This window comes from Nuphar pumila, chromosome 8 (assembly GCF_984573655.1).
Source record: "Nuphar pumila chromosome 8, dmNupPumi1.hap1.1, whole genome shotgun sequence".
NCBI classification, from domain to species: Eukaryota; Viridiplantae; Streptophyta; class Magnoliopsida; order Nymphaeales; family Nymphaeaceae; genus Nuphar; species Nuphar pumila.
In genome coordinates this window covers 26,274,895-26,297,396 of record NC_143256.1, presented here as the reverse complement: position 1 = coordinate 26,297,396, position 22,502 = coordinate 26,274,895, and the positions used below count along the sequence as shown (strand labels likewise).

Below are 22,502 nucleotides of genomic sequence, written 5' to 3'. Positions count from 1 at the left end.
TGTTTTATTGCATATAATAATACTTAAAAAAATGTGTGTTTGTGTATAAACATGTAAGATAATTATTTTATAATAACTTCAAGAAAACTTAAAATAAGTATACAAGACTGGGACGACTTAGCCAACTCAACGATAAAACTTGGCCAGGTTTAGTCCCTAACAGTCATACTGGTTTTTTTACTTGCTTAGCGGCCGATCCAATTAGGGCTGGAAAACAAGCTGAGCTGCTCATGGCTCAGCTCATGTCTGGCTCATTAAGAGGTAGTTCGAACTCGTAAAATAGGCTCAGCAAGCTGAACATGAACAATAGATACTTGGCTCAACTCAACTCGTATAAGCTTGTTAGGTAGTAAGAAATGTATATATATATATATATATATATATATATATATATATATATATATATATATATATATATATATATATATATATATATATTACATGTATTTTGTTGTAAACCTCTTTCTTCCAGATCTAAAACAATGTTTTTTCCTATTAACAAGCCAGCTCGGACTCGGCTGTTCTGATTATGAGCTCAAACTCGCCTTGACTCGCCACATGAACAAGCCAAGCTTGAACACTTCAAGCTTGTCTTGTTCAGCTTGTTTACCAGCCTTATATCCAAGTCAATTCAGGCGACTCATTCACCGAGTTTGCCCATGATAATGACATGATCCATAATGGAAACAATCAATTGCCATAACTTTGTCCTGCCAGTTTTAGAAGAACTCCATTTATTTGGAGCCAACAGCAAAAGATCTGATAACTTTGTGGGTCAGAAGACTGTTACCAAGTCATTATTTTCAAGGCAGTTGCAAAGTCTTTACAAAAGCAAGCCTGACCTTAACAAGGATGACAGCAACTTCATAAATAATCATCAGGGTAATAATATGAATCCATATTCATGGAGACCATGAAAACATTCCATGTAAAAAAAAGCACCAAGTTTATTTCACGTTGGGCTCAGCTTGTCATGGAATTCTGCTTCTGTATCAGCTGGCACAAATGAACACAGTACTTTCTTATGTGCTTCACAATACATACAGGATTCTGCAGTACCTTTGTTTTCAGCTACTTCTAAATATAAATGCCATCTTCGATTAAATAAATAATTTTCAACCAAGTTTAATTACAACTGCACGGAGTGGAGGGTGGGGTATAACCATAATGCCTGGTCAAGAAGATTTTAGTCATTGCAATAGAAATACATAAATACAAAACTTCTCTACAGCAAATGGTAGGGTGAGGAAAACCAACTTCATAGCTGCCCTTAATCGAGTTGCCTACCAATCTGGAAGACCTTGCAAGCTCTGATAGATTTTGGGTGCTCAAACAAAATCAGGGACAACAATAAGAGCCTTTACATGCTCTTTGCTTGCTATTATGGACACTCAAATGGACAGATCCAAAGGGTCATGCTCCGGGATCTTGTAAGAAAGGCCTGCTTCATCGTTGGACCGCCTTTGTTTGACACTGGCTCTTTGCATCAAGCGGACTAGAGCTTGAACTACTTCAGACATAGGAGGCCGAAACTCCGGTTCGGGCTAGTAAAGTCCATCATAAACATTAGTTGATGAAATCAAAATAGAGATGAAAGTTAAACATGAAAAGAAGAAAAAACTTGAATAGCTCAGGACATATATGATAGCATAATCACAAAAGTATTGAAAGAAACACTTTCCTTTCATATGGAAATCCAGTTCTAGAGTATCAAAACTACATTGATGGATGCCCAATACCAACAAGGTAAAAACTAAGATTGTATGAGTATAATATCAGGAATTATAGACCTGCTATGCATATAGGTCTCCAATACATAGAGGCTGGAAATAGCTGGACCAGATTCACAGTTTCAAACCTCTAACCAACTTTGAGCATAAACCTATGCCAGCAAAGGAATTGAAAATAATTGGGTTAGCTCATTTTAACAGCAAGATTTTAACTGTTTCTGACATCTCATGATGAAACTTAGACATTTTGACTGCATATAATCTAAGCTAAGATGCAACTCAGCCTATTCAATCTCAGGCTCACTTGGATAACCCATTTACTATATTGTTCCTATTGGAAAACTTCATGAAAATGGTGTTAAAATAGACTGTTATGCACACACACACACACACACACACACACACACACACACACACACACACATATATATATATATATATATATATATATATATATATATATATATATATATATATATATGTTACACTATTTATAGTGTTGCAATAGGAAATACCCATTAGGGGTTTTTAGCCTTTTCACAGCATTGTAATAGGATGTGCCCATTAGGGGCACAACAGTACTTTTATATTTTTTCCTTTTATTTTTTGTTATCATGTCCTTTAGCTTAAAGCTAAGGACATTTGTGTCATTTGGCATTAGAGTAATTGGGACCTCCCCAATGGCTCTATTTCTAGCTGTTGGGGAAGGTCCCAAGGCCTCTAGTGTGTGTGTGTGTTGTGTATAAATAGGGGTGAACCCCCTCTTGTATTTTATGCTTTTATCAAGCAATTACAATTCAATAAGATTTATATTTTTTTAGGCTTTGTGTTCTCTTCTAGCTTGTTGAAGCTCTTATTTGCACTTTGTGCATGTGTAGTGCCTTAGTGCCTTTGTATTGTCCATTAAGTGGACTTGTATTTGTGCACATGCACATTGTATTTTTGCTTTCCGCTTGTTTCATTACATGGAACCAGAGCAAATGAACCTTGGAACATGTTGCTCGTGATTGATCAAGGGACCAAGAGCTCGTGGTGACTGTGAAGGACGTGTTCGTGATCAAGTGATTTAGATCTTCCATCTATTATTCTCTCTCTTTCTCTTCTACTTCTTCATGGACCGAGACTCTAAAATTGAACTCTCATCTATTATTCTCTCTCTATAGATCATTTATGCGTTTCTCATTTCTGTATGAAATCTGGTCATAAATTGTCGGATGATACCTGATGATATCTTTGTATAAGATCAGGTTATGTAGGTCCAGGTTTGATATATATATTGCAGGAAAGAGTAATGCACGTCCCCTTGTGATTGGGGGCTACGCAGACTCAAAACTGTTAACAGATGGGGATTGGCATAATCTCCATCCTACTTGCTTCAAAAAAAAAACACGGGCCGATACAGGGCCTGTCAGGTCCAGCTGAACCAGGTTCAGCTGGACTGGTTTTTACCTGTCAGGTCCAGACGAACCAGGTTCGGCTGGGCAGGTTTAGGGACTGTTAGGACCAGCCGACCTGGGGTCGACTGGGCATGGAAAAGAAAAGAAAAAACTTTGTACAAAAAAAAAGTATTTGGGGTTGTCTGGCTGAATTGGAAAAGTCTGGAAATTTTATTACAAGGGTTGTCTTATGATTATAAAATGCAGTATAGTACACCATAATTCCAGATTTTTTCCTATTGAATATGATTAGGCTATAACTCATGCTAAAAAGTTAGCTCTGCATGCTTACGGTCGATTCAATATACATGCTCAATGTTAAAATACAAGGTTACCTGTATGTACTTCATATTGGCATGAACAAATCCTGAATGTTTGGATTATTTTGCATGTTAGTGCGTATGTGAGCATGAATTGACTTATGAAATATGTAATTGAGCATGATCACGTGAACACATGCACGGAACCATTATTGGTTATGCACATCCTTGTTGAGCATGTGAATTGTGCACTTAAGTGACATTTTCTTGGGGTTTTACATTTGATGCATCGATGATCGAATGTAGATCATCGTAGGCCGTGTGAACCCTGAGCCGGTGCTACTCTATGTTTAGTTGTTTTATGCATCATAAAAAAAAACCCAAAAGAAACTTAATACTATCACTCTAATTACACTGTTCCAAGATTTGCAACGGGCGGTGGTCCTGTGATGAATTCGCATGTTGATTTGCGAAACTATGTTGTTAGTTTGCATGTTGATTTGCAAAATAGAGAAAAATTGAAATAATAAGAAGATAAAGGAATAGAACAGTGTAATTCACTTTTTTTCCTCGATGTCCCTGCTTTAGCGTGGGAATCCTGGAGTTTGCAGTTTTGGAAAATCCGTGAGGATACTAAAACTCCGTGTGCATTTATGCCCTTGAACCCAACTAGGTGATTCACCTCCCGACCACGGTTTTAGGGAGATTCCGCCACTTTTCCTGGGTGGTGTGTAGGCACAACTGTGGTCATTGGTATACCGAGAAAGTGACATTAGTAGATGCTGATTTCCCTAATGTCTCGCTATTAAATGTTGAATTCTAATGTTCCGATGAATGGTACTGAATCTTGATATCGGTTGAGGGCTAAGTATGGAACTCAATAATAAAATACAACCTGTGTGTTAAGTTACAACAGGAAACCTATCTTGACCTCAGGAATTGGTTTACCCGTTTTGAGTATCCGCGGGCAATCGTAATAAAAAGATGAACAAAAATTATGTGCATTTAATAGGAACATGCATATAAAAGAAAACTCTGATAAAAGATAATAATTTATTCATGCATGTGCATTGATATCATAAATATTCTTGTTATATAATAGATCATGCATATTTACCTGTTCCCTTATGCTAAATTAGTGATTGCATGATATTTGCCCCATATAGCATAGTAAATGGTCACTATTATTTATTAAGTGTTTTATATTGTTAAATAATTGTTTCCTATTGCTTAGTAATAGTTTCCTAATGCATGAGTGGTTAATTGAGTTATGAATTCCTTATATTAGCATCCCTCTAACTAAAAAAAGTTTATTTGTCGTTGCCTCTAGGGCAACAACTCACGTGACCGGTGATGCAGATAAACTTTTCAAACCTATTCCCTATTTTGGAAAAAGTAAGATTATCACTGGAGATGGATCTTACCACCCTGTTACTCACATTGGAAAGTCTATCATCCCCATGTCACATTCTACTCTTGAACTCTCCAATGTCCTTCATGCTCCCAATATCAAGAAAAATATTATCTTTGTTTCTAAACTTGTTGATGATAATCATGCTTCAGTCGAATTTACTCCCTTCTCTGTGCAGGTCAAGGACCTTCGCACGAAGGAAACATTCGCTGAAGGAAAGAGATAAGGCAATATGTATGTCTTTCAAGAAAATCCATGTCATTCGGCCTGTCCTGCTCACTCGGATTTGAAGTCTCCATTAGAGTTATGTCTTTCTGAAAATGTTCTTAGTATTTCTGAATGTAATAAGCCTTCTCTATGACAGTCGTTTAGAGCATTGTGGGAGTCATTTGATTAAGAAACTTGTTTCTAATAATCTCATTCCAAAAGAAAGTCTCAATGTGGAAGAGCGAAGTCAAAAGTGTTCCAATTGTCTTTTATGCAAGAGTCATGTATTACCTTTTCATTCCATTAATAAGAGAGCTTCAAAGCCTTTTGAGATAATATGTTCTGATGTATGGGGGCCTGCTCCAGTCATCTCTAGATCTGAAAGCAAATACTATCTAATTTTTGTTGACAGTTACTCTCAATACATCTGAATATACTTCATGAAAAATAAGTCTTAAGCTTTCCTTTTGTTTCATAACTTCCTGTCCTTAGTAAAAAATCAATTTTCCGAGTCCATTCAATTTTTCCAATGTGATGGAGGAGGGGAGTTCACATCCAGTGACTTCATTTCCTTTCTTCAAAATAATGAGATAGGAAGAAGAGTGTCCTACCCACACACACCATAACAAAATGGGATTATTGAGCGCAAACATAGGCATATTGTTGAAAGTGCGATGAGTATGCTTCATGACAGTCATATTCCCATTAATTTGTGGACAGAAGCCTTTCATTCTGCTGTACATGTGATAAATAGACTGCCCATGATTGTCTTAGAAAACAAATCTCCTTATCATTGCCTTTTTGGAATTCATCCTGATTATAATGACTTACGCGTTTTTGGATGTGTTTGTTACGTGCATATTGATCAGTCCTTGAGAAACAAGTTTCAGGATAAGGCTCAGAAGTGTAGATTTGTGAGACATGTGGATGACTACAAAGGATACAGATATTATGATCCCATTAGCAAACGCATCAAAATCTCAAAAAATATTGTTTTTGACGAGCTGAACTTTAATCATAAAATTGGCATAGGTGACATGTCCTCTTCCCCACTTGAAGTTTATTACCCTTGGCTGAATTCAGAGCTCTTTGATAGTTCGAATGAAGAATGTCATTCGAACTGTGTGCAACACGAAGAAGAGAGTCCCAAGATCGTTGGTACATCGAAATCGCAGAACTATGAAGTAGCACCACCATTGGAATCAGGAAGGTATAAGGGCATTTCCTACACTAGACAGAGGACGGCTGCTTCAGGACTCCTAAATCGGGCTCAAGAGGCTGCACCTACCTCCTCACACACCCTTGACGTCAGGAGATCCACTCGCATGCGACATCCTATTGATAGGTGGGTCAGCTACAACAATTTCTCCATGGATTTTCAACTCTTTTTTACTGCTCTCAACAAGGAAGATGAACCTATTATGTACTACCATACAGCCACTTCTAAGAAATGGGTAGAAGCCATGAATGATGAGATGCAAGCCTTACATGAATGTAGAACCTGGGAAATTGTTCCCAGACCGTCTGACAGAAATGTGGTAGGATGCAAATGGGTCTACAAAATAAAATATAAACCAGATGGGACCATTGAATGATACAAGGCAAGACTCGTGGCAAAGGGTTTCACACAAGACTATGATGAGACTTTTAGTCCAGTGGTGAGAATGGGAACGATTCAAATCATTCTTTCCTTAGTTGTTGAACATGGATGGACACTGAGTCAGCTTGATGTTAAGAATGCATTTTTGCATGGAGATTTGAAGGAGAAAGTTTACATGGAACAACCACCTGGATACTAGAGGAAGATTGTAAGACAAATGTATGCAGACTAAAAAGGGCTATCTATGGCCTAAAGCAAGCATCTCGCTCTTGGTTTGATAGCTTCTCTCTTGAGATTCAGAAGCATGGTTTTGCCCACTCCCTACTAGATCACTCATTATTCATCTTTAGAGGGCAAAATGTGATCACCTTATTGCTAATTTATGTTGATGATATTGTCATCACAGGAAACTCTGAGGATCATATCAAAGAAGTAAAGAAACTACTAAGTCAGAGATTCAAAATGAAAGACCTTGGTGCCCTACGTTATTTTCTTGGAGTTGAAGTTGATAGCCGAGCTGATGGGTTGGCTCTCACCCAACACAAGTATATGATGGACGTTCTAACCAAAGCAGGTATGAAGGATTGTAAACCTCTAGGGATGTAAAACCAGTTAAAAAAAAATTAAGATCGGACCCGGGTCGGGTCCAGACCCGACCCGGATCCAACCTGTGCCAGCCCCTCGAAAACCCTTTTCGAGGGGACTGGCAGCCCACAGGGGGAGGGGAGCCTCCGGCGACACAGGGGGCGAGCCCTGTGTGCGCCCCCTCCCTATTAAAAGACGAGAGGGGAGGGCCTACGAGCCTCCCCCGACCCCCCCCCCCCCCCCCCCCGACTCTCTCTCTCATCTCTCGTCTCTCTCCCCTCTGCTCTCTCTTCCCCCGACTCCATCTCCCTCTCCCTTTTTGCCGACGCAGGACACCCCCCCCCCCCCTCTTCACGGCGCCACCCTCTCCGACGAACCCCCCTTCACGGCAGCCCAGGTAGCCCCCTCCTTTTCCCCCTTTTTCCTCCCCCTGATTCGCCGGAAGGCCGGCAGGTGGCCGGCGGCCCCTGCCGAGCCTTCCTCCTCTTTTTTTCACGACAGGCAAGGGGCTCCGCCCCCTTGCCTTCCTCTTATCTCGACAGGCAAGGGGCTCCGCCCCCTTGCCTTCCTCTTTTTCGACAAACAAGGGGGCTCCGCCCCCCTTGCTTTCCTCTTCTTAGCAGGCAGGGGGCGGAGCCCCCTGCCCTTTTAATTTTCCGGCAGGGGCCGATGGCCCCTACCCTTCCCCTTAAGAGAGGGGGGCAGGAGCCCCACCCCTCGGAAACCAAGCAGGGGCCATTTGGCCCCTGCCCCTCTTTTAAACCGACAGGGGCCAAAGGCCCCTGTCTCTTTTCTGTCGAGCAAGGGCTCGGTAGGGGCCTTTGGCCCTTGCACTCCCCTACCTCCTCTCCTTTTGAGCCGCAGGGGGGCCTTTGGCCCCTGCGCTCCCTCCTCCCTACTCGTTCCATTGGCAGGGGCCATCGGCCCCTGCCCCTTTCTTTTAAGAAGGCTGGCAGGAGCCGAAGGCTCCTGCCCCTCCTTTTAAAAACCCAGCAGGGGCCAATGGCCCCTGCCCCTCTCTAGACCGACAGGGGCCTCTGGCCCCTGTCCCATTTTCTTGTCAAGCAAAACTCGACAAAGGCCATTTGGCCCCTGCACCCATCTCCTTTAACGGCATGGGTCATTGGACCCTACCCCGTTCTCTTTCGCAACGGTAGGGGCCGATGACCCCTGCATTGAGTTGCGGAGAAACCGAGCTTTCTCCCTACCTATATTCATTTTATGCATGCTAAACTACGTATTTTTGCAGTTTACGCAACGGAGCCCGTTCGCGCCCCGCGAACTAAACCGACAATCACTTACGTTCGTAGACGGCTTCATTCTCGCAATACTCCAAAGTAGGAGAAGTTGCACAAGGACTTAAATAATTAAATCAAGCTTAAATAATTGATAATCGAAAGGACTTAATGATATATTTATATACTTATATGTATATAAGTACACTTTTAAATCAAGGACGCGGTTTCGCGATCCTTGTCCTTTGCTTTCGCATTTCAGTTTGCCGTCGCGCTTTGCGCCCAGGCTTTTACTTTCGTATTTACTGCTTATTGTCTTTTAATTCAAGGACGCGGTTTCGCGGTCCTTGTCCTTTGCTTACGCACTTTCTGTTTCTGTTGCCGTCGCGCTTTGCGCCCAGGCTTTTGCTTTCATAGTTACTACTTACTGTCTTTTAATTCAAGGACGCGGTTTCGCGATCCTTGTCCCTTGCTTTCGCAGTTCCTGTTTGCCGTCGCGCTTCGCGCCCAGGCACTTCTTTTTCGCATTATTATCTTTTGTTTCTTTTTCTTGCCATAGACTCAGTGTATTCGAGAGGTATACCTATTCCTCTTTCCACCCGATATGTTTTGGGAAAACCCTTGATTTGGGGCAAGACCAAGTTGTTGGGTGATAGGTTCCTTTGTGAAACCCATTTACCAAAACCAGTGTCGTGACTTACATAGCACCCAGACACTGCGTTATCGGATGTCAGATTCGAGAAAATCACATGCCTTATGTTGGCAAGATTGTGTGTGGTTTCGAAAGATTTGATATGTTAAAATAGTTTTTAAAAAAAACATTATATCTTTGCGAAACACACTCCCGAGGCTCCTATTAAGGACCTGTATCCCTTTTCTCGTAAGTGTACTTCTTAAACATGCGAGACATGTTAGTACTACGACGATTGGATGAGAGAGTCTTATGACCTCGATTAATGCTTAGTGCAGGTTGTTGAAAACACATATAAGAGTGAGATCGCCTTCATAGGCAAGATGCTCGTTTCGGTCTAATGGACCAGAGCATGAAGAATGAGGCAACGGCTAAGAAACCCCGTCGCGCTCAATTCAACCTTGCTTCGTCAAGAGAGAGGACGAAGGGTACCAACTCCGATAGGCAGTCCATTTATGGCTTTCAAAAAGGGCAAAAGACCCGTTTTTCCCCAGTCATCGGAGGTTAGGGGGAGGGATAGGGGCTACATAAGTTAGCCTAACACTTCTGCAGAAGTTGGATGCATCCCTATCAGGCCTTGAGGACTTACTCTCTCGACCATCGGTCGTCTCCATAGGAATAGGATTCAGTCAGACAACCGAGGTATATTAAAATACTTAACATAATGAACACTCGGCTTGGACTCGACTGTTTCGACTCACGTGCCATGTATGTACCCGCATGGTCGGTTATCAAGTAATAACTAAATTGAGCATGCACACCCTTTTCAGTTTGTTGTACTTAGCTTATTCCTCCAGTCTACCTGCTTAGTTTGCTCGTTACTACCTGCTGCATAAATTATCTATGCCTAATTTAGTTCTCCATTCCTTTTCATGAGATAAATCGTGACTTCATGCGCAAGATTCAAAAGAAAGAAATTGCAGAGGCTTTGAAGAAAATGAAATCAAGAAGGGCAGTTGGCCCAGATGGTATACCTATCGAGGCTTGGAAATGCTTGGGAGAGAAAGGTTTAGAATGGTTGACAAATCTTTTTAACTTGATTTGGCGAACAAATAAGATGCCTAATGAGTGGAGGAAGAGTACTTTGGTGCCTTTATATAAGAATAAGGGTGATATACAAGATTGCACAAACTATCGTGGTATAAAACTCATGAGTCATACTATGAAACTTTGGGAGAGGGTGATTGAGTCTAGGTTGAGGAAGGTTGTCATGATATCGGAGAATCAATTTGGTTTTATGCCTGGAAGATCAACTATGGAAGCTATACATCTTCTTAGACAACTTATTGAAAGATATAGAGAGAGGAACAAAGATTTGCATATGTTTTTTATTGATTTAGAGAAGGCATACGATAGAGTACCTAGGGACGTTCTCTGGTGGACAATGATGAAGAAAGGTGTTTCTCTCAAGTACATTAGTATAATTAAATATATGTATGAAGGAGTAGTAACCAATGTCCGCACTTGTGGAGGGGTGGCAACCAATTTTCCGATAACGGTTGGGTTACATCAAGGATCTGCTTTAAGCCCTTTCCTATTTGCGATAGTGATGGATGAGCTTACGAGATCAATTCAAGAAAATGTACCGTGGTGTATGTTGTTTGCTGATGATATTGTTTTGATTGATGAGTCTAGAGCTGGGGTTAATGCTAAGTTAGAATTATGGAGACAGACATTGGAAGCTAGAGGTTTTAAGTTGAGTAAGAGTAAGACTGAATATATGGAATGTCGGTTTAGTAAGCAACGAAGTAGTGATGGGAGTGTAGTGAAGCTTGGTGAGCAAGATATACCGGTGAATGATTATTTCAAATATTTGGGATCCATCATTCAAAAGTATGGAGAAATTGATGGAGATGTAAATCATAGGATAAAGGTTGGGTGGATGAAATGGAAAAGTGCTACTGGAGTGCTGTGCGATCGTAGAATGCCATTGCGGTTGAAGGGAAAGTTTTATAGGACGACTATTAGACCCGCTTTACTATATGGTATGGAATGTTGGGCTGCCAAGAGACATCATATTCAAAAAATGAGTGTAGCTGAGATGCGGATGCTTAGATGGATGTGTGGAAATACAATAAAAGATAAGATTCAGAACGAAGAGATACGTAAGAAGGTAGGTGTTGCACCCATTGAAAATAAGATGCGAGAGAATCGTTTACGGTGGTTTGGACATATTCGGCGAAGGCCTAATGATGCTCCAGTTAGAAGGTTGGAGAAATGGGAAAATATATTAGTTAAAAGAGGTCGGGGTAGGCCTAGGAAGACTTGGATGGAGATGATAGGAAAGGATATGAATGCTTTGAACCTCACCGAGGACATGGCGTTGGATAGAAATGATTGGAGGAAAAGGATTCATGTGGAAGACCCAAAATGAATTTCTTTTTTGGTTCATATCGCTGACCCCAATTGTTTTGGGATGAAGGCGTAGTTGTTGTTGTTGTTGTTGTTTGTTGTCTTTGTACTCTCCTGCTATTTTTTCGCAAAACTAACCCATTTCATGGGCACAGGTGACGATTAGGTGCATCAGGCGATGGCGCGACTGCGAAATGATTTAAGGATCCACTGTTTCTGCTCGTAGTGTTTCTCCTGGACATTTTTGGTTTTTGATACGGTTTTCCCTTGAGGAAACCCAAATTTTGTACAAACTTAATACTCTCTTCAAATAGAAGGAATGGTTTCCTAAGTATTATTGCAGATCGTCCATGGTAAATCTTTGTTTTCTCGCTAACGTGCCCAAGGTTGTCAAACCCGTCTTTTTTCTTTTAAAAGAAATCGTTTCCGCTGATTTAGAAATAAACTCTGTAAAGAAAAGGTATTTTCCAACTATTTCAAGGAATTTATAAGGTTCGAAATTTTGGGGCGTTACAAGGGACTCCAAGTATTCTTCACCAAAAACTGAGCGCTCATGATGGAGACTTGTTTGAGGATCCCACCAGGTACCACAATCTAATAGGGATGTTACAGTATCTCACATTCACTCGACCTGATATTATCTATTCAGTCAATCAGGTATCTCAGTTCATGCATGAACTGCGTACTGGGCATATGGAGGTTGTTAAAAGGATACTCAGATATCTGAAAGGAACAATTGGAGATGGATTGATATATTCTCCAAAACCATCTAGCAAGGACATGCACGAGATTACTGTATATTGTGATGCAGACTGGGCAGGGGATCCAGATGAATAAAGGTCTATATCAGGATATTGCATCTTCATTGGAAGAAATTTAGTATCCTGGAGCAGTAGAAAATAAAAGGCCATTGCTAGATCAAGTACTGAGGGTGAGTACAGATCTATGCCGCTACTGCTGAAGTCACATGGGTCAGACATTTGCTAGCTGAAGTGGGAGAAGTGATATCTCGGTCTGTCTTGCTGTGCGACAATCAAAGTGCTCTCAACATACCATTCAATCCGGTTCATCACAGTCGTGCCAAGCACATTGAGATAGATCAACATTTTGTCAGACAAAAGGTTGAAGAAAAGGAGATCGAGCCCGAATTTGTTAACACTGAAAGAAAAATTGCAGACATATTCACAAAAGGCTTGACCAAGGATCGTTTTTGAACACTTAAAGGCAAGTTGTTCATGGTTCAATACCACGATCAACTTGAGGGGGGGTGAAAAAAGTTTATTTGTCTATGTATTCTTTACTTGTATTTGTTATTTTGTATTTTGGGTCCGGATAATATATCAGACCCGACCCATACTATAAACAAATGATATATATACATATTTTAGGTCACGATTTCATTATTGGAAATCGTAACAGCCGCAACTCCTTTCTCTTTCATCTCTCTTTCACGTGTGACAGATCCTAGTGAAATCTAACACTAACATCCTGCATGAATCTCATTTATATTCTCTTTTTACTTATTTGAGTTGATAGAGGAATTCATTCGTAGGATCTTGCATTCTGACACCCTACTTGTATTTTTCACAGCCTCTGAGACCCAGTGATGGGACTTGCTACTTCAGGAAGCCACAAGGGCTACACGACTGTTTGACAGTATTCTGTTTGGACAGAGGGGCTCCACTATTAAGACTTGTTGTTGTTATTATTATTATTGTTCATGTTCATGGTCTCTAGACATTACAAATTTTATTGAATAAAGTTGGTTTGGTTTGGATGATGGTAGTATAAGATCTCTTGTGGTTGTGGATGTGTTATAACTATAAAGGTCCGAGGTCTCTTGGAATGTTTTCGTAAATGTTTAAAAAAAAAATTGCCACTTTTTAGTGGGTTTTAGTTGGGGTCATTAGACCCTCTCTCTCCCTTACACGGTTCAGAAAACGGAGATTTCTTGGATTCATTGCAGCAGGAAGGGGGAAATCGACCAAAATAAAGGGGATTCACGATTCAGAGGTGAAGAATAGAGGAATTAGAGTGATTGCGAGACGATGTACAGGCCGTGATACATGAATTCTTGATGTTCTCGAGACATTTAGAAATAGATTAGTTAATTTTATTTCTGTTATTTTATTGTCCGAAACATTTGGATTATTATTAAATTTCACTAGAATGGAATGGATTGTTTTGCTTTGGTTACCCTCTGATGTACCCGAGATGCTTAACCTGGAATGAACTTAATATTTCCACTAAAAAAAATCCTCAAAATTCAAGTTAAATTTCAGGTCTTACAAGTATCATCTTTGTATCTATGTTGTTTGCTTATTGACAACTTGATATAGTTGTTGATCCATGTTTGTCATTGTTGCAAAGTATCATTTCTCTTGATTTGTTGTATGTGGGATTTTGAATTTCCTCATTGTTTTCGTTGTGCATTTGTATGAAAATGGCTTCTTTTTTTTAAAAACCCTCTTCATGAATATTTTATTTTTCTTGTGTGGATTTAACTCGGTGAGTTGTCTTGTTTAATTGTTCTCTTTTGATTTTGTTTGTGATATTTAAAGGTTCATATTTATGACTTCATGTTATATATATATATATATATATATATATATATATATATATATATATATATATATATATATATATATATGTTTTTTAAATTGTTTTTAAACTTTTTTATTATGTTTAAAATTTTGTACTTAAAATTATTATTAAACATATTTTGTGTTAACACTCATCTTTTTGGATATTCTCTCTCTCTCTCTCTCTCTCTCTCTCTATATATATATATATATATATATATATATGGTAATGATAAGGCTCCCGGAGTACCTACACGCACCTAATACTCCCACCTAATAGAAGCTTTAGATTTTCAAATTTCTTAAACTTCTTTTGTTGCTCAAACCCTATAGATATGCTCTATAAGCATTATTTAGTAGAAAACAAGTTTTGATTATGTGATTATAGCATACATGTATGTTTTTTAAGACCTTTAAAAATCAATGGCTAACAATGTATCAAAATTTCATGACTTGAACAATCCTATTTTTATGTCCAAAAAACATGATTCAAGGCATGATTCCTATTAATTAAACTATGTTGAGTACATCCATAAGGTTTAATAGAGAAGATACAACATACAACCATGATTTCAAGTATGTGGGAGTAGGTACTCCCGGAGCACCAGAGCATTACTTATACATATATATTGTATTTTTAGTGTGTTTGACCATCCTCTCTCAATAATATATAACTAATATAGTTAATTTTGAAATCTTCTTTTATGTTTTATGATATATATGTGTATAGTTGGGATGTTTTCTTAGCTCTGATTACAGGATCTCAAGTATTGATGATATTGAAGATCCTAAAGACCCTTTGTATAATAGAGCATATGATTAAAGATCACGAGCACCCTTTAAGAAAGTAACGAATAAAAGAACTTGTTGAAGACAATAAAGACATTTTATGTAATGGTTTTTTTTCTCTTGTAAATGCAAACTTATGGTGAGCCACCGTAAGTGTAATGCCCCAAAATTTCAAACTTGTAAACCTTTCAGAAAACAGACAAAAGACTAAAAAGAAATCTCTTTATCTCAGAGATGGTTTATGAAATCAGCAGAAGACTATTCTTTTGTTAAGTTCAGAAAGGCAAGCTGACAACTTTGAGCGTGTTAGCTAAAAGAACCAAAGCACAACCCATGCTACTTGCGAACACTTGGAAAAGCCACTTTCATTTAAGAAGTTCTCCAAATAGTACAAAATTTGGATATCCCAAGGAAAATCCATTACAAAACCCCAAATATCCAGGACGCGAGCTAAGAGCAGGAAGAAGAAAGTCTTGAAGCCATCTTGCTATCGCGTCATCGCCCTTGGTGTACCTAATCATCACCTGTACCCATAGAATGGGTTAGTTTTGCGAAAAACTAGTAGGTGCACAAGAGAGACTACAAGAAACTGAACTATGTACATTTAATTCAGTAGGTTATGCAGTTTAAAGCAGATATGCAGTCAAACAGGTAAGCAATGCACACAGGTAAAATAGTGCAAACGCGGAAGTAGTACAAGCAAATAAGTAGTGCAAGCGAGTCAGTAGTGCAAGTGAGTCAATAGTGCAAGCGAATTAATAATGCAAGTGAGTCAGTAGTGCAAGCGAATCCGTAGTGCAAGTGAGTCAGTAGTGCAAGCGAATTAGTAGTGCAAGCGAGTAAGTAGTGCGAGCGAATCTCACGACCCAACGACCTGTGTGAACAGACTTTATGTTTCGATATTACTGGTCTGCGGGTACGCGCAGGCAAAACGTAGAAACAACTGAGACTAGTTCGGGCGTCTGTGATTCTATGTATTTTTCAATAACTCAAATAGCTAGTTGAGTCTGCTCCAAAGGGGCGGCTTTAGCCGAGAGAGGATCCTCCAGATGAGGCAGTGTCACGGATGCATCCAACTTCTGCAGAAGTGTTGAGCTAACTATTGTATCCCCTTTCCCCTTAACTCCAATGACTGGGGAGGCTGGATCATTGCCTGTGGGGTGGTTGTTAACAACCTGTCCATTGGAGTTTTGTACCGCTCTGTCCTCTCCCTTGACAGAACAACCAGAAGCAAATGAGTGCGTTAGGGGTTGCTTAACTAACGACCCATCCTATGTTGTGGTCTTTAAACCACTTGAGCATCTTGACTGTGAAGGCGAATGTGAGGCAATTTATGTGATTACAGCATTGTACATTTAGCACTATTCGAGATTGCACGACCGTCTCATCCAATCATCGTAGTACTAGACGTGTCGTGCACGACTACAAGTACTCTAGGATGAAGGGAGTATAGATCCTCAATTAGAAGCCTCAACAGGAGTGTTTCACAAAGATGTAATATTTATCAACTTTACTTTATCTTTTGAAACAGCAGTACCTTGTGCCAACATTATGCATGCGATTTTCTAGAATCTCATCCGCTATCGAGGTATCTACATGCCTCGCATGACTCGATACCGGCCTCGATAGACGGGATACAGGTTTCTCAACAGAACTCCTGCTAAGTAGTTCGCTCGAACCCATACTCGTCTGCAGGACTGCATACTAGAAGAGTCAGGATCCTTGCAAGGTATCTCTTTCCTTAGACGAGGATATAACGCTAGCTCCCAACTCAACTCTCATCGCAAGAGAGAGAGTGGTAAATGCCCCTTGCATCCTCCACGAGGATGCCTTTAAGGCATAAGCAAAGAGCAAGAACCTGTGTGTCATCTACAATAGCAAGCCAATACCAACACATATGCAAAAGTGAAAGCCTAGGCGCAGAGCACGACAACAAGGTAAAGACGGTAAGCAGAAGTGCAACGCTAAACCTCGACGTGATGCGTGATGGCAAGTAAAAACTGTAAGCAGGAGTGCAACGCAAGATCTCGACGCGATGCACGACGGCAAGTAAAGACTAATAGAAGGTAAAGGGGCAAGGATTGCGAAATCGTGTCCTTGAGTGGGGTGCATACTCGTATAAATATATATATATATATATATATATATATATATATATATATATATATATTCATTTAATGATCATTTTTAGTTTAATTGAACTTAATTCAATTATCCAAGTCTTCGGTGCAATCTTCCCCTACCTTGAAGAGTTATGAGTTTGCTGGCGTCTGCGGATGTACACGATTGACGGCTTGGGTCGCGGAGCGCGAGTGGGATCTTTCGTAGCTGCAAATATGCGATATTAACATGCAAACCCAGACAAAAGCAAAAGCAAGGAGAAGAATCGACTTCTCCGATACATAGGGCTGGGGCCAACCGTCCCAATTGACTCGAAAAAAGGATGGGGCAGGGCCAAATGACCCTTGCTGCCAAAAGAGGGATGTAGCCAAAGCGAGCTGATGACTTACGCTTACTAGGAATTCTTCGTTGAAGACCAACAATTACAATGATCTATCCCCATCACGATGTAGTTTCCAAAGATTACCCGGGCCTGTCTGCCAAGGGTATAGGCTCGTACACAAAAAGCAGGGGGCCATCAGCCCCTGCCGGTAAGCAAAAAGGGCAGGGGCCGATGGCCCCTGCTAGAACAATCAAAAAGAGGCAGGGGCCGATGGCCCTTGCTGGAACAGCAAAAAGGGGCAGGGAGGAGGGGCTCGGCCCCTCCCCTGCCATGACAGAAGCAGGGAGGGGGCTTAGCCCCTCCCCTGCAGTAACGAAAGCAGGGAGGGAGCTCAGCCCCTCCCCTGCAGCCACAAGGGCACCGGGAGGGGAATCGGCCCCTCCTGTACCCTGCACGACACAAGGAGGGGCTCCGCCCCTCCCTCGCTAAAAGGGTTCGCAGGGAGGGGGCTTTACCCCTCCCCTGCAACCTAGGGCAGCAGGGAGGTGGCTCAGCCCTCCCCTCCCTGCGTAACCGAGAAACGAGGGGGAAAGAGAGGGAGAGAGACGAAAGAGGAGAAGAAAAGGAAAAGAGGAGAGAAGAGGAGACGTCGGCGTACCAGGGGGGTTTTCGGAGGAAGCTCGCCGGAGAGGAGCTTGTCGCCGGTGGCAGCGGGTTGTCGGGGGTCGCCTGTGTCGGTGACAGTGGACGAGCGAGTGAGAGAAATGGAGAGACAGAGGGAGACGAGAGGGTCAGTGAGGGAGAGAGTGAGAGAGAGATTTCAGAGAGCGAGAGGGTAAGGGAGAGAGACGAGAGGCGGTGAGGGGGGTTTCGTAACCCTCCTCATGCCTGCCTCGCTGTCTTTTAATGACAGCGAGGGGCGGTGGCCTCAAGTCGGGTCTGGGTCGGGTCCGGATCCGACCCATCTCAATTATTTTTTTTTTTGAAGGTCTTACAGTAAGTTTGAGGGGGTTGTTAAGATTAAAGTAGTTTTTATACATATTCTTATATATATATATATATATAATATTTTTGTTATATATAATGATATATTATGTATATATGTATACATATATAGGTATATACGTATATATATAAATAAATATATATATTATATATAATGTATATATTTATTTCATATATAATATATATCTGAGTCAACCAAGGTTGACTTGACTAGCCATTGATGGCTAGTAAGGTCTTGTCTCTCTCCTCTTTAATCCCTCTTTCTCTACTCCTCTTCTCTATAAATATGTGGTGAGCTATGTCACAGGGACTCGACAAACTAGGTGCCGCACCCGCGTCGACGCGACGCGAGTGTGCATGCGGCACCCGGTGCGGTCAACCCGACCCTGAGTGCGTTGACCGCACCCAGGGTCATTTGTGTCCATTTTTTTATTAAAAAAAATTTGTTGGGGGGGGGGGGGGGGAGCCCCCGGACCCCCTTTTTGCAAAAAACTTGAATTAGCTTGAAAGTATTTATGAAGACAATATTCTTGAAACTTGACAAACCGAGTGCGGCAAAAAAAAACTTTCTGCACAAATTATATATATATATATATATATATATATATATATATATATATATATTTTGTCGCACCCCCACACCCAAGTTTTTTTAAAGTGTCGCACCCCCGCACCCGCACCCATGTGACATAGGTGGTGAGTGTGCATATTATGATATGAGAGCGATGGGTAGTTTTTAGGTTTTTGAGTGTATTTTGTAGTGAGATCTTTATGTATTTTTCTTTTTGTATTTTTAATGTTCATTATTAATGAAATCATTCATTCACAATATGTAAAACCCAGAAAAAAAATTTAAATTTCGGATCTGAATCCGAACCCCGTATAGAGGGCTATCGGTAGGCCGTAAGGGCCTACCGAGCGGCGCCCGCCCACTTTGCTGCTTATAAATGGAGCAGGGGGGGGGGGGGGGGGGAGCATTGAATGCTTTCCCCTCCCTGTCACCTCTCCTTCTCCCCGACGCCCCTTTCCCCCCTCTTGACTCCCCCAATTTCCCTCTTTCTCCGGCTCCCTCTCCTTCTTGCTGTGACACCCGCAATCCGCCTCCGTCCGGCGGCGTCTGCCTCCGCCGCCAACCTCCAGGTGAGTCCCCCTCTCCCTTGTCTTCTTGTTTTCCAGCAAGAGAGGGGGGAGCAAACCCCTCCGCCTGCGGCCTCGATAGGAGGGGGGGGGGTTCCGGCAAGGGGTGCCCCCCTGCCTCATTGTGCTTCTCGGCAGGGGGCTTCGCCCCATGCCTTCTTATGTTTTCCGGCAGGGGGTTTCGCCCCCCTGCCTTGTGTTTTCCGGCTGGGGGCGAGCCCCCTGCCTTCTTATGTTTTCCGGCAGGGGGTTTTGCCCCCCTGCCTTGTGTTTTCCGGCAGGCGGTGAGCCCCCTGCCTTCTTATGTTTTCCGGCAGGGGGCGAGCCCCCTACCTTCTCGTGTTTTCCGACAGAGGGTTTTGCCTCCCTACCTTGTGTTTTCCGGCAAGGGGTGAGCCCCCTGCCTTCTTATGTTTTCCAGCAGGGAGCTTCGCCCCCCTGCCTTATGTTTTTCGGCAGGGGGCTTCGCTCCCCTGCCTTGTGTTTTCCGACAGGGGCGAGGCCCCTGCCTTCCTGTGTTCCTCGGCAGGGGGCTCTGCCCCCCTACCTTGTGCTTTCCAACAGGGGGCGAAGCTCCCCCCCTGCTCTCCTATTGCTTCCTGGCAGGGGGTTCTTCCCCCCTGCCTCCCGTATTTTGCCGGTGGGGGGCGAAGCTCCCCCTGCCTCCTTCGGCTTCTCAGCAGGAGGCGAAGCCCCTGCTTTCCTCTTGTTTCATTTCCAGCAGGAGTCTGCGCTCCCCTGCCCAGTTTCCTGTTGAGGTGGCTTTGGCAGGGAGCCTCTGCTCCTTCCCCTGCCTTGCTGCCTCTGTCCCTCTTGTGCAGGGAGTTGAGCTCCCTGCCTACCCTAGTATTTAGGGTCTGGTACCACTGTAGGTCTTACTGAACTCGTTCCTCGTGGTATTATGGCATATTAACGTTTTTAGCATTGCAGGTTGCACCACGGAGCCTTCTCGTGCTACGTGGCCCGAGACAGTGATCACTTACGCTCGCAAGCGTATAAACCCTCGCACCCCTTCTAGGTAGGGGTTTGTGTAAAAAGGAACAGGAACAATGAACTGCTAAAAACAAAGGACTTAACTAATAAATTAAAACATTTACATATAGTATATATGTATATCTTTTCCTACACTTTACTTTTCCTGCACTTTACTTTTCGTTGTCGTCGCGCTATATGTGCCAAGGCTTTCATTTTAGTGTACCTTTCTTTATTGTCTTTTACTTTCAGGACGCGGTTTCGCGATCCTGGTCCCATTTCTTTTCTGCACTTTACTTTTCGCTGTCGTCGCGCTATATGTGCCAAGGCTTCTCTTTTTGCACTTTCCTCTCTTATCTTTTACTTCCAGGACGCGGTTTCACGATCCTGGTCCCTGTTGATTTCATTTGTTGTTGCTTATGTTATTTCATAAATATATATATATATATATATATATATATATATATATATATGTCATTCTTCTTTTTATTGTCGTAGTCTCAACCCTGCCGTGGATTGGCAGGGTTCGACAGCAGAGCTTAGCCTAGTGTAAGAGCGCAAGTATCAATGTTCGAACTCTGCAGTGAGTTATGAAATGAGATACCGGTTTTCTTAACTCGAGACAAGAGCCTCGTTGCACGAAGGGCTGTTGTTTCCTGAGTTTTGGGCAAACGTTTGGTTTTTGGTACTATTGCAGCGCTAATATGGTTGACACGGTGCAATGAGTTCTACGAGGCAGATTAGACCTCGATCGTGCAATAATACTGATTTAAAATACACCTAAAGGGTCTCAGGCGCCTTCACAGGCAAGATGCTCGTTTGGGTCTAATGGACCAGAGCATGAAGAATGAGGCGGCGGTTAAGAAACCCCCGTTGCGCTCGATTCGACCTAGCTTCTCCAAGAGAGAGGACGAAGGGTACCAACTCCGATGAACAGGCCATTAATGACTATTTACGAGCAAAAGACTCGGCTTCCCCGGTCATCGGAGGTTAGGGGAAAGGGGCTGCACTAGATAGCCTAGCCTAACACTTCTGCAGAAGTTGGATGCATCCCTATTGGGCCTTTGGAGGCTTGCTCTCTCGACCACCGGTCGTCCCCTTAGGATAGGATTCAATCAGTCAACCGAGTTATCTTAAAATACATAGCATAATAAACCCTCGGATTGGTCTCGACTGTTTCGGCTCGTGTGTCATGTGCGTACCCGCATGGCCGGTTAACAAGTGATAACTAAATTAAGCATGCTCACCCTTCAGCTGTTGTTTTTGCATACTTGTGGTAGTACGTGCTAGCATACTTGTGGTAGTACGTGCTAGCATACTGGTGGGTTCCCTGTGCAGTATATTTTTTCTCATTGTTGTTGATGTGGTATGCTTAGCTGCTTTACCTGCTAGTTCTTGTTCTTTTTGCACTCCTACTAGTTTTTCGCGAGACTGGCCCATTTTATGGGCAGGTGACGAGTAGCGGCGACAGGCAGTCAACGATGCATGCGACGTGGCTCGAGGCTATACTTTTCCTTCCAGACGTCTGGCTGTTGTTGTAGGTTTTTGAGTTTTGGATTTTTGTTTTTAACTGGGGGCTGGGCCTCCTGTTGATTTTCCCTGTACAGTGACTTTTTATTAAGAATTTAGTACTCTTTTCAGCTGTCTGCTATCTTTCGCCGTGGTCATGTTTGGATTGTCGAGCTAACGTGTATGGGATTTGCAAAACTTGATTTCCAAAATAGAAAGATACTTTTTGAAGGGTTTTCAGAACAACAGAGTTCAAGCTTTTCAAGGAATTCCCTCAGAAAACTTTACTTGTCAAGTTAAGAAATTTTGGGGCGTTACACAATATTTGTATTGTATTTGTTTTAATATGTCTTGTTTGTATCCAAATGCTTTTTGGTTTGGCATTTGGATCTTGGTTTGGAGTATCTTGGTTTCCATGTCATTTTGTGACATTTAGTTCATTTATTGGTTTATTGATATGAGAGCTTGAGCTCTGGTTCAAGCTCAAGTTCAACTTTCTTGGTTCCACCACTACAGTGAGATCAAAGGGAGTTTGAAATTCAGGTGAAGGATGAGGAT

At 42.0% G+C, this 22,502-nt stretch overlaps 1 protein-coding gene across 1 annotated transcript in view; it reads right to left on the bottom strand.

The window, feature by feature from the left end:
• Positions 1-844: 844 nt before the first annotated feature.
• The window catches only part of LOC149829844 (protein STRUBBELIG-RECEPTOR FAMILY 8-like), a 126,716-nt gene continuing 105,058 nt past the window's right edge, over positions 845-22,502 (bottom strand). Inside the window, exon 16 of the mRNA XM_090016112.1 lies at positions 845-1,544. Coding sequence (XP_089872238.1) covers positions 1,392-1,544 — 153 coding nt within the window. The 3' untranslated portion in view covers positions 845-1,391. The remainder of the gene's footprint in view (positions 1,545-22,502) is intronic.